Genomic DNA, 12,030 nt, shown 5'->3' on the forward strand with positions numbered 1-12,030 from the left:
GCCCCCAAAAGGTGGGCTTTTGAGACGCACATTTTAATTTGGAGCTTGATGTTATACTATGATAAACTAATATCATGCTATTCGGCTCAGGATATTAAAAGTCTACACACTTAGATGTACTACCAGGAACTAAAACAGACATATTTTTGAAGTGTGCATACCGCACTTAACCCCCTTAATAAATCCCATAACATAATATCAGTTAGCCAATAGCTGGTTGACGAGTAATGTATGTATATATATGTGTGTAAACAAAGACAAGCATGGCTTAAATATTTTAAAGCATTTGGCAAGATGATGCAAGCATCTTAATGTTGCTATAAAATAAACCTGTAGGTGGTGTGCATTGCACTAGATGCGATTGGTTCAACAATTATTTCCAATTCATGCTTGACGTTTAGAGGATATAATTGTAATAATGCACCCTATACAGGGAGATCATAATTTAAGTTGTGTGAAATACAGATAAGCCATTTGATGTCCAGTGTTGAGATTGAGAGAAATGTCTGGTCATCCTGGGTAAGAAAGGCACTGTCTTCGCCTTGCAGCATTTAGCGGCTAGACTCCACTCTGTGTACACTCTCCATATACTGCGCACCAGGTCGGAAGAGAAAAGGAGAACAGAACCTGTGGATCCTCGGTCAGCGACATGGCTAACGTTACTACAGATTCGGCGGACATCGCAGAGGAAGAAACAGAACATATGATCGAAAATAATTTTGTCGTAGAGGCCGAAAACGTTGCATCTTCCATTGACCCTAAAGAGATGCGAGCGGTGATATTAGCAGGCTTCGGAGGTCTCAACAAACTCAGGGTAACCAAGAAGACCATGCCAGAGCCACAGCATGGTGAAGTGAAGATCCGCGTTAAGGCATGGTAAATATGGCTTGTTTGATTTCTCACAGTTAACGCTCGTGTTAAATGGTTGCAGCAGGTTTCAATGGACTGCTTAATTAGGCTACATCCCAGTGTCTCAGTGTCAAGCCAGACCGACATGCGTCATTGTTGTCAAATTGAAGCGGAATGCGCAATTTATATAAAAGCAACAGGTTTCCACAGATTCTTGTTCATCAGAACAAACTATTGGCTAAAGGCTGAATCAACATTTTGCACTTTTCAGTGCGTTTTCTTTTTTCCATACGTTGGATATTACTTTAAATTTGTGTTATTAACTTTTCAAATTATAACTTTTGTCTCACAACATTGCCAAATATGTGGAAGCTTGTAGGCAATCTCTAAATAATCGAATGATTGTGACTGAAAATATCATATGAATAGTCATCGTTTCAACGCCTTTTTCATTTATTCCATATGACTGAAACTACTCTAGTGGTTTGAACTTCGTGGACCTGATGGTTCGCCAGGGGAATATTGACAGTCCACCAAAACCTCCTCTAATACCCGGATTCGAATGTTCTGGGATAGTTGAGTCCATTGGTGAAAACACCCATGGGTTCGAAGTAAGTGTCAATGTTTGAGATAAATATGTCGAATTAAGTATTTGTTTTGCACCATTTTATAGCTGCTGTTAGTATTTAATTTAAAATTCCATTACAACATATCTGTCCTGCATACCCAGAAATACAAACATTCCCTCTCATCTTGTAGTGGCTGTTATAACTATTTCAACTATCATTTTTGTTGTAGATAGGGGACAGAGTGATGGCATTTGTGTGTTACAATGCCTGGGCAGAGGTGGTTTGTACTCCAGTGGACTATGTCTACAAGATGCCAGACAAAATGAGTTTTCAAGAGGCTGCAGCCTTCTCATTGAACTATGTAGCTGCTTATATGATGCTCTTTGAAGTCGCAAATCTCAGAGAAGGAATGTCTGTGTTGGTCCATTCAGCTGGAGGTAGTGTGGTAAGTAAGCCTACTTACTCCCGGGGGGTTGAGGGAAAATGTGCTATGTTATTATTATGTTATTCTTAATGCAGAATAACATCTGAATAGGCATAAGCACTACTGTAAACTTCAGCGTTATGGAGCTTTTAAACTTTTCATTGATCCAGATTTTATACCCGAAAGATCATTCATCCTCAAGTTATTCTTAACACATTCATAAGACATTCATAACGCATTTATGCAATTGCATGAATTAAAAAATAATCTGTTACTGGCATTGTATACAACACATCACATGTTTCTAACTAGCAACACTGACATCTCTTTATGATTCAAAACATGCAGAGATGAACAAAAGCTCATGGACATAATTGCAATGTAGCTATTCTGTTTGTGTTTATGTGCATGCCGTTGGTTTCAGAGCAACCCATTTTCCCCAATCATTCCATCGGTTGTCGTTTAGTGACTAATAACCATTTAAATTGCTGTTTCAGGGTCAAGCAGTAGCTCAGCTCTGCTCCAGCGTGCCAAATGTCACTGTGTTTGGAATTGCCTCATGTTCCAAACACGTAGCCATCAGAGACTCAGTCACCCACATATTTGACAGAAATGCGGATTATGTACAAGAAGTGAAAAAGTAAGAATGGAAACTGTCTACTGGAGATTATTCTGACTCATTTTCTACAAACCACGTTGACAACCATTTATTTTTAGAAGAGTCATTGTTACCATGCTAAATTACAGCATTTTTTCAATCTTCAGTTGCTTGATTTTTGACCATTCAATTATACATGCACAAAACATTGTTCCCCTCTAGAATTTGATCAAATAATAGACCACGCTGAAAGAACAGGGTGTTGTAAAAATGCTAATGCCACACGTCGCCTTATTCCATCTTTTATGGCTTTTGTACCCATGGCAACACATGGCTCATCTCTGAGAACAACAACAATGCAGGGTGGTGGCTCTTACCTACTGGTAGCCTACGCCGCCCAGCAGAACCAATAATGGGTGGATGTCTGATTCATTTTTATTCAATTAAAACCATATTACAACGTTGATTTGCGTAGAGGCAAGCAATTGCTTTGCAAATAAGATATTTTGATATCTTTCCAGTGAGAAAGGTTTTGGTATTATTGTAATATCATCAACATTTGTATGCTTAATGCTATAAACACTAGAGCATATTGTCAGCCGGTGCAGTCTTTTTTGCCCACTTCTCCCAGGATCATGAGCATAGCCACAGGATAGCCTTCTCTGCAGAGAGGTTTGGTACCACATGTCAGAGCATTGGTATCACCAGACCAGGCACTCGAGCCAAAAAGATTCCTGAAAGGCTACAAGCCAGGAAGATACAATTTTTTTTGTTTTCAATCAAGCCTCATTCCTTCATATTGGAGTATGGCTGATCAATATTTTTTACTTTTCTTATGCTATTCAATTAACTCAGTATATATAGGTAATCTAAATGAGTGAAGCTGATTAGGGTAACACTGGTTGTGTGAATATGATTTTCCTCAACGGATTTAATGAAGAAGTATAGGCACTAGCTTAGGTTGTTATTTATTTCACACTTATCGTCATAAAATCATCATAATGTGGATATGAGATATTTCATCTCATATCCACATTATATTCACACATTAACCAGTACCAATCAATGGATTGCACATCTTACATTGTTCAAGTGTGAAACAGATACAACTTAAAATAAAATAGCTTCTACCACTGTTGTTTAAATTGTAGTTGTGACCACTCTTCCTCCTTCGTCCTATCAAAATACTACAGATAAGACAAATTATGTCCATGCAACTGAATATGATGAAATGTTTAGATCATGCCATTAATTTAATGTGTTTGTGTTTGAAGGATTTCACCGGAGGGTGTTGACATTGTTTTGGACTGTCTTAGTGGCGAGCACACTGGGAAAGGCCTTGCTCTGCTTAAGCCTCTTGGAGCATACGTCCTCTATGGTTTGGACCTTTTATTCATTTTGTTCATTAAGTTATGATTTATTGTAACTTCACAGGCCCCATTTCAGTTCACTTGAAAATGGATATAAATAAATGATAATAGAAAATGGATTGGAGGGCATGTTTTGTGTCTTTTTAGGGACAATAGGAATGTAAACAACCTTAAAGCACAAATAAAATTATTTTTCCAAGTGATATTCACTAATTTTACCAAAGTCATAATTTCTTCTTTTCAGGTGCATCAAACATGGTCACAGGTGAAACAAAGAGTTTTTTCAGCATCGCAAAATCTGTGAGTGAATTATAGCTGCAACGCAGCCTATCAAATAAAGTGATCACAGACAAATGAACATTATGTGAAGACTAACATGATCGTCTGAGATATAAAATAATAGTTTGTTTATGTATCTGGTATCTGCAGTGGTGGCAAGTGGAGAAGGTGAACCCATTCAAACTCTACGAGGAGAACAAAGTGATGGCCGGATTCTCCCTCCTCAACCTCCTCTTTAAACAGGGGGGGGGGGTGCGGGTGAAGACAGTGATGGACAAACTGTTGTCTCTTTACAATCAAGGGAGGATCAAGCCAGTCGTCGACTCACTTTGGGCCCTGGAAGAGGTAAGTCCCCTCCCAAACATGCCCCTTCCAGATGATATTTAACTGGCAGGAAGGTGATGGGATTTGAACTTTGAAGTTGTCGACTAAATGGAGGGGCGGATAATAATCAAGCGGCAGAGCAGAAACATGACGTTTTTTGGAACGGGAGTTTGGTTAACAGCATTGAATGAGGGGAGGTCTGTTTGGATCGCCACAGCTTCTATGAGATGTTGCCATCTTCTCTGCGGCTGACATTTACCCACAGACGGTGTGTGGGCTATATCTTCCTTTGAAAATGATTTCACAACAGGCCGCCTAAAAGGCACTACGTCTGCCACAACACCCCTCAATCAACAGGATGTAGACGCCTGTGCCTTCTGGATGCGCAGAGTGGGCTTTGTTGGCAGATGCAGAGGCAAATAAGATATATCAATGAAAAAGGTCTCTTTTTTGAACCGCTTCTTTTATTTTTTCAAATGTTTGCCTCCCCTCTCTTCTCCACTTGGTAACTTGGCAGCAGCTTCAGGGCACTGGCTGGAACCGGTGCCCATTAGGAATCTCATTAAAACACAGTGGCTCAGTACACCAGAGGTACTAGCCTACCTTCACTTGTTGTGTTTGATTAAAAAAAGAACAGACATTTCTTAGGGTCACATTCTCCCATTCTTGTTTTTCCGCCTTCGGTTGAAATGTTTGCGAGTATGTGTCAGAATCAAATAGCGGCATGCAGATTCATCCTGATTTATTCCAAATTGTGAGCTCCACATGTTGATACAAGTGAAACAAATGCAATACGCCAAAGGATGATAGACCCTCATTTGACATGATAATAAGACTGACAATATTGTGTGGTCGACTTAGCGCATTGAACTGTGCCTGACCTATTTATGCTCTGGCCTTTGTTCGCACCATTCCATTAAGCAAATTAATGCTTGCACAACAATAGCTTCCAAACAAGCCACTACAAGCATTTGTTTCTCGATGATAGGATTGCAATACATGGATTCCTCTCTAACATTTTGTGAAAAGTTAACCTTAACACTACCTTGTTACAGCCTTACGAGCTTCCATGACAAGAATAAGCTTTGAGTCTAATTTGGTATATTACTATTAATGTTAATTTACCCAGAGAGATATAAGGTTCAAAACACAATATGAATAGTATATGTCTTCCTTCACTTTCTCAAATCCTGAGGAGGAAGAACGGCACCTCTATTCATCATTCTCAAAATAATCTTGTGCATTTCAAACAGTTTTTTATCTCGCAAGCCTGTTTCATGCATATTTGTTACTGGCGATTCTGTACCGAGCCTGAACACTGAAGTAGGATCCAGAAATAGTTTGACCCTTAAGACCTTATTTAACATTCAGTTTTGGCGCAAGATATTTTTCTCTAAATGGGATGAATCCAAGAAATGGTTCACAATCTGGTCAGCATCTCCTCATGAAATAGGGTTCTTGAAGTTCACATTTTGCCAAGGAGACCCGGCAGGCATTTCTTTGGCAAGCCTTTCCCTACTTTCTGATTAGCTTGGTTGGCCAAGCCAAAAACTTAACTGAACATGTGTCTGTGTTATCCCTTAGAGTGGCACATTTTGTAGGGAAATTGATCTGCCAGAAATATGTTTTTCCCACATTCATGTAGATGCCCCCAAATAATACATGACCACAGTGGTCATTCAATATTTCAAATGTCCTTGTTTTAACATTTAATTGAATGGATATCAAGCTTATTCAAATGTTAGCCAATAATTAAAGTTAGATATTTACAATGAGTGTGCACTAAACACTTGAAAGGCATGTTTGAAGTTTTGTTATGTTTTACATTCAGGTGAAAGAGGCCATGCAAAGAATCCATGACAGAGGAAATGTAGGAAAACTAATACTGGACATTGAGAAGTCTCCTACTCCTTTGGTAACATGCGTTAATTACATCATCATAGATATTTAATTCTTTATTTTTAGTAATTGGGTAATACAAGGGCTTCTGTTTTTAAAACATAATTTCAAAGATGTATAGCAACAAATCATTAGACATTTACCTTTAAGGCTGCATTCTAAACACACAGATCATTCCGATGCAGATTTATTGTGCTTCATAAAATTGTAAATGCTAGATTATACCAAAATGTTTGATTTTCATTCTGCTTTACTACTAGATGGCAAATGACAGCACAGAGACTAGTGAGGCTGGGGAGGAAGAGGAAGATCCTGAAGGAGACAATGACAATAAGGAACGAATGCCTTTCATACAGTAGGCCAGCAGGAAGACGGATATACTGCAAAATACGGTTCTACACACTCACTCACCCTCACCCTGGAGATCATCAGGAAACTTAAAATAGAACTTGCTGTGTGTGTGCATGTGTGTAGATTTGTTTCAATGTGTGCGTGCATGTACACGTGTCTGTTGTAGGTTTTCAGGTCATTAGATCACTGGAATAAAGGTAAACGTTAGGGTAGTCAAGATTGTTAATTCAACAGTCGGTGCAACCCTTAAGTGACGTGTGAAGCTAGTCCAGTAATTCGATTTTGTTTGCATCCATCCATGTAGTTGCTTGGAAACATAACCGCCCCTGCAAGGTAGAGATAAGGTTTTTGAAAGACTTGAATAGGGATACAATAATGTTTTATTGGAACAGCGCAAAGGAAACAAATTCTATCCTTAGTGGCTTGTCTTCTTATTGTACACAGAGTTATGTTATGGGGGATGTGTGCAGACCCATGGAAGTGAATCATAACTCGAATGTGCCAGAAAATGAGTATATATCTATTTTTAAGTTCCCAGCTGTGTTGTCGTATACAAAGTGGGACGCCAGTGCTTTTTTCATGTATATCTAGTGTTGAACCAGAATGTGTTAGTATTTTGAAATATGCTTATAAATAATTAAGTACATGCCAGATTTGAATATATACATGTATTTGGCGCCATAACATTTCTAGAAAGAATTATAAAGATTTCTGGACCAAGACTGTAAACCACTTGTGATTGAGGAGAGTGATTGAGAACAGAAATTTCAAATTCCCTTTTAATTATGTTATGAAAATGATATAGTCCAAAATCTTTAATCATTCGATGTAAGAAATGTATTTATGTTTTCAAGCACAAATACAAAAATGTATTTGTGCTTACTTCTGGTATATTGCTGTATTAAGTAGTTGAAACACATGCCTGCGCTGACATTAAGCTGATGCCTTTTTTGTGAAATGACACTGCTCTACTGTCAACTTTAACTCATAGCACTTTGATTGACAGTTTCAGACTTTGAGCAATTACAACACAGAACAGTGAGGGGGAGATTCAGCTCAAACCCTTTGATTTGAGGTGTATATTCATTTAACATTTATATATCAAAATATATTATGTAGGTGTGTGGTATACATTACTCTGTGATATGTTATGGCTATTGTTGTCTGCCACTTTAAGGACTGTCTTCTGTCTACATTTATGTTCTTAACACTAGGTATTATAATGGGTCGGAGCGATGTTATAGTACATAATGCATGTAGCCCAAATTGAAATGGTCTGTTTGTGTGTATGTGCAATTTTATGTTTACCTGCTAGTGCCTCGTATTCAAGGGCCATAATATGGCACATGCTTTCTGTTGGAATGATTAGTAGTTTAACTGAATCTAGTTCAATGTTCAGTAAAGTTATTGCTTTGGGATTATCAATGCGTTATCCTTGTTGTCAAGAAGCGCAGTTTCATTACTGTTACTATGGTATCCATTAAACATACTTTAATGGACACTAGCATTTGTTTACCTGTCAGTGCCTCGTACTTTAAGTGCCATAAAACTATACAAAACATTTCTTCAAATGGCAAGCCATTGAAATGAAGAAAGTAAATGTAAAGTAAAACATTTCTGGAATATGATTTACATGTGACTTGTTTTGGACAATAAAAATGCACATTTATCCAATTTAAGATTTTTGTCATATTCAATTGTCCGTGTTCTTCGAATCCACATCATACACACCTCACCATGGGAGCCTTGGGATTTTTTTCACGCGTCATAGAACAAGACCAATCAAGTTGTTGGAAAGGTCTCAGCTTGTAGGGTACCATGTCTGTTTAGAGATGTCAGTGGATGTCGGCTCTGCTTGGGCCTAACAACGCCCCCTAGCTGTTCTAAAATAACTTAACCACGGCCTCTCGTTTCTTAATGCCGTCATGAAACGGTAACTGTAACGGTTTCTATATTCCACATAATTAGATTTTACAATGATTGAACCAAATGATCTTCTTTTTCAACCAAGCAATGCAGTTCCTCAAGACATCAAAATTGTTGCCAAGCAACAAAAGTTTGCATTGAGATTAATACTCAAAATGAATTGTAATGATGTCAAGGTTGTGGTAGCATCTCCATCACAACCATCTCCATAATTTAAAGTGTAACATAGGCCTTATTTCAAAGGGGCAGAGGGCCATGAAAGCATAGAATAGATACATAGATATATAAGTGCTTCCTTTGTAGAACAAAGGTCAGTGTACCTCATGACATAAATTATGAGTCTGCTCCTTTTAATGTACCAGTGCATGGATAGTAGCCATACTTTACTAGTTCGGTCTGCTACCTGTGCCTTGGTACATAAAAAGAACCGACTCATAATTTGTGCTATGAGGGACACCTGTGTTAGTCTTACAATGATGCATCTGTGAAACGGATCTATTGCTTATAACCTAAATAAGCAATGTCTTTGTTTATTGTGACAATCCATATTGCATGTTACACTGCCATCACCGTTAATGAATGAAAATAATATAATTCTCATGATCTCAACATTATAATGAGATGATTTGCTACAATTATATATCATTTATTCAAATGCATACTGTTTATTACACGTGTGGGCATTTGCCATAGGTTTTTATTTTTTAATCCTTTTCTTAGGTTCTGTCCATCTGCCAGAACGTTTTCCCACACAGATCCCCTGCTCCGCTGGTCTGCAATATCACAACACTCTAAAAATACCTTTTCTTGTTTCAGTCTGTATTTTTAGAGAAGCCTTACGTTTAGACACATTCAAGCCATCTATGAAATAGTAATATTGAACTATTTTCTAACCAGGAAAATGTTATATATTGTTACCTGAATAAGGTCACCAGTTATTATACAATATTATGTTATGATATTCAGGGAACACAACACATTTGCAGCAAGGTACACATCTCAGAACCCACTGTACAGTTCACGAATTGCTAACCCGTTTCTATTACTGTACATTTATTTGTGTGTTTTCTAGAATAAGGTAGACTAAATTTATCACGAGAAGGTAAAATGATCTAAATCTACTACAGCAACATACCTATTTACTCATACAGAACACTCTGTAACAGTGAAGCACACCATGAATTTACTGCTTGTTTGTGAAATGAAAGAGAAACTGCTTCGTGCACCATGTCCCAGGCAAATATTTATGAATGGCTTTGAGACAGGGAAGTCGTTGTTGATCCCTCCACCCATACGGAACCCCCTCCTCTTCCTGATGTTTGGAAGGACCCTAACATAATTTGAGCCAGTAGAAATGAAACACTAAAGGACACAGAGAGGGTCTGTATATAAGGCACCGTCCACTGTATACCTGGTCCCTGTTGACAGTATACGTGTCTTGCAGCTACAATAGTGTTATCCATTGGCCATAGACATGGTGCGCTTGGTCCTCTTTATCTTTCTGGTGCTTTTTATTTCCTTGGTCCAAGAAACATCTTGCCGCCCATCTCGTACCAGAAAGGCTGTGCCAGGTCAACAGACAGGTAACACATCAATATTGCACCCGAGGTAAGGTATTTTGTGGATATGCTCTTAATGATATTGTACCATTTTATGTTGCTTCAGAAGATGACGACGTCAAATCCCAGTTAGAAAAGCTCTGGCAAGAGGTCAACTCCTTAAAGGAAATCCAGGCTTTGCAGACAGGTATTTACACATTTTCTATTAATATTATAGCTGATAAACCCCACTATTTAAAGAAAGCGTTTCTACGTGTTTCAGTACATTTAAGTTATTTTGCATGGCTGAGGTAATTCTATCTACTCAACAAAGTCATTTATTTTTAAAACCTTACCATTGCACACAAGGTCATTGTGTTGCAACGACCAGGTGGGTTCAGGCTCACATAAGGCTCATCTTTGGGGGAGTGAGAACACTTCATATACCACAATGTATCTGATTATGGCCTTCCCGTGACTAAGAGATAGCATGGTTATAGTATGAAGTGGTTAATAATCAGAAGATATTTAATGCGACTCATAAAGGCATTTGCTTTGGGCTTCTCAGTTTGTCTGCGAGGGATCAAAGCCGTCGGAAAGTGCTATCTCACTATCGAGGAACCAAAGCACTACCACGAAGCAAACGAAGACTGCATCGCACAGGGGGGCACCCTTGCGACGCCTCGAGACGTGAACGAAAACAACGAGCTGAAAGACTATGCAAAGCGGAGTTCTCCGGGTTCCAAGGACTTTTGGATTGGAGTAGCTGACATTGTGAAAGAGGGCCAGTATGTTGATGTCAACAGTATGCCCATCAGCTTCTGGAACTGGGACCGCTCCAAGAAGCAACCCACAGGAACCAAGAGGGAGAGCTGTGTTGTTCTGTCAGTGGCTGCACAAGGAAAGTGGTATGATGAGGTCTGCCGCAGCCAGAAAAAATACATTTGTGAATATCTTATTCCATAAATTAGTATAGCTCTGGAAGGGACCTGAATGGCTGTTGACCCTGAAGGTAATTTGTGCTGGTCATTATTAAAGACATTCTCTTTTGTTTAAATTATCCAATGCAGCTTTCCCCAAAATTTTCATAATTACTCCTACAGTTAATCTTAAATTATCTCACAATTTACCAGGATTTTGCTATACTTGTTTATGATGTCTAATGTATAAATAAACACAAAAGATCATAGCAAAGTATGTAGTACAACTGTGGCCATTAATATATAATCAAAAGAACAACCATTTGATACATATCCATTGTGTTCTGATAAATAAGGTACAAGTAAGGCGCAAGAAGAAGAATACTGTATTGTCTCATTATGATTGCAAGGATACATCTGGAATGTGTCTAATGAGTGAAAAGTCACCTCAAGTATGCAAAGAGAAGTAACATATGCCAAATAAATAAAGTCGATAAATAAAAACCTCACAATTATTTGATTCATTTTATTTTTCAATCTGTCGACTATGGTTTAACTGAATTATGATTATGCTAATTTATAACCAGTGCAGTGATAATAGCATATACATTTTACTTATTTATCAGGTTTCACAATTTATGCAATTGTATTTACTGTTCCAAAATAGGAACCTTCTCAATAACTAAACCCAAATACATCAAAATTGGGATTTGTTTTCATGTTGCCATTCAGGCAGACTATTCGATTTGAGATTTAGCTATACTGACCTCTAGCGTCAGGAAACATGTCTTACCATTTATACGACCCTTGTCTACGTCACCTCCATTTGCTGGGGGAAACAACATACAAAACATGATGCATTATTATAAAATAAATGAAGCAACACTGATTGCATGCAAGTTGTTCATTATTTGTGCTGTTGTGTATATCTTTGTTGCATTGTACAAATAGTCCTTTATTTTATATATATATATATATATATA

General features: G+C 38.0%; 2 protein-coding genes across 3 annotated transcripts; both read left to right on the forward strand.

Annotated features, from left to right (window-relative positions):
- Positions 1–110: 110 nt before the first annotated feature.
- Positions 111–8,321, forward strand: vat1l (vesicle amine transport 1-like). The gene is made up of 9 exons (XM_056608437.1): positions 111–876; positions 1,331–1,460; positions 1,648–1,863; positions 2,340–2,482; positions 3,715–3,818; positions 4,055–4,110; positions 4,240–4,434; positions 6,245–6,328; positions 6,573–8,321. The coding sequence occupies exons 1-9, from the start codon at positions 650–652 to the stop codon at positions 6,669–6,671; spliced, it is 1,254 nt and encodes a 417-aa protein (XP_056464412.1). The 5' UTR covers positions 111–649; the 3' UTR covers positions 6,672–8,321.
- Positions 8,322–9,984: 1,663 nt separating this feature from the next.
- On the forward strand, positions 9,985–11,925 carry clec3a (C-type lectin domain family 3, member A). 2 transcript variants are annotated; one of them, XM_056608338.1, is made up of 3 exons: positions 9,985–10,172; positions 10,258–10,335; positions 10,696–11,925. In XM_056608338.1, exons 1-3 carry the CDS (start codon positions 10,064–10,066, stop codon positions 11,091–11,093), a joined length of 585 nt encoding a protein of 194 aa, XP_056464313.1. In that variant the 5' UTR covers positions 9,985–10,063; the 3' UTR covers positions 11,094–11,925. The 2 variants fall into 2 exon arrangements, with proteins under 2 accessions (XP_056464313.1, XP_056464312.1); XM_056608337.1 differs by having other exon boundaries at positions 9,986–10,172; positions 10,255–10,335.
- The last annotated feature ends 105 nt before the right edge of the window (positions 11,926–12,030 follow it).

Source organism: Gadus chalcogrammus, chromosome 14 (assembly GCF_026213295.1).
Source record: "Gadus chalcogrammus isolate NIFS_2021 chromosome 14, NIFS_Gcha_1.0, whole genome shotgun sequence".
NCBI lineage: Eukaryota > Metazoa > Chordata > Actinopteri > Gadiformes > Gadidae > Gadus > Gadus chalcogrammus.

Coding starts and splice junctions, on each gene's coding strand:
- vat1l (XM_056608437.1), top strand. CDS start 650: ATGGCTAACGTTACTACAGATTCGGCGGACATCGCAGAGGAAGAAACA. Junction 2,483..3,714: donor TATGTACAAGAAGTGAAAAA/GTAAGAATGGAA, acceptor TTGTGTTTGAAG/GATTTCACCGGAGGGTGTTG. Junction 3,819..4,054: donor TGGAGCATACGTCCTCTATG/GTTTGGACCTTT, acceptor TCTTCTTTTCAG/GTGCATCAAACATGGTCACA.
- clec3a (XM_056608337.1), top strand. CDS start 10,064: ATGGTGCGCTTGGTCCTCTTTATCTTTCTGGTGCTTTTTATTTCCTTG. Junction 10,173..10,254: donor TGTGCCAGGTCAACAGACAG/GTAACACATCAA, acceptor ATGTTGCTTCAG/AAGATGACGACGTCAAATCC. Junction 10,336..10,695: donor AATCCAGGCTTTGCAGACAG/GTATTTACACAT, acceptor TGGGCTTCTCAG/TTTGTCTGCGAGGGATCAAA.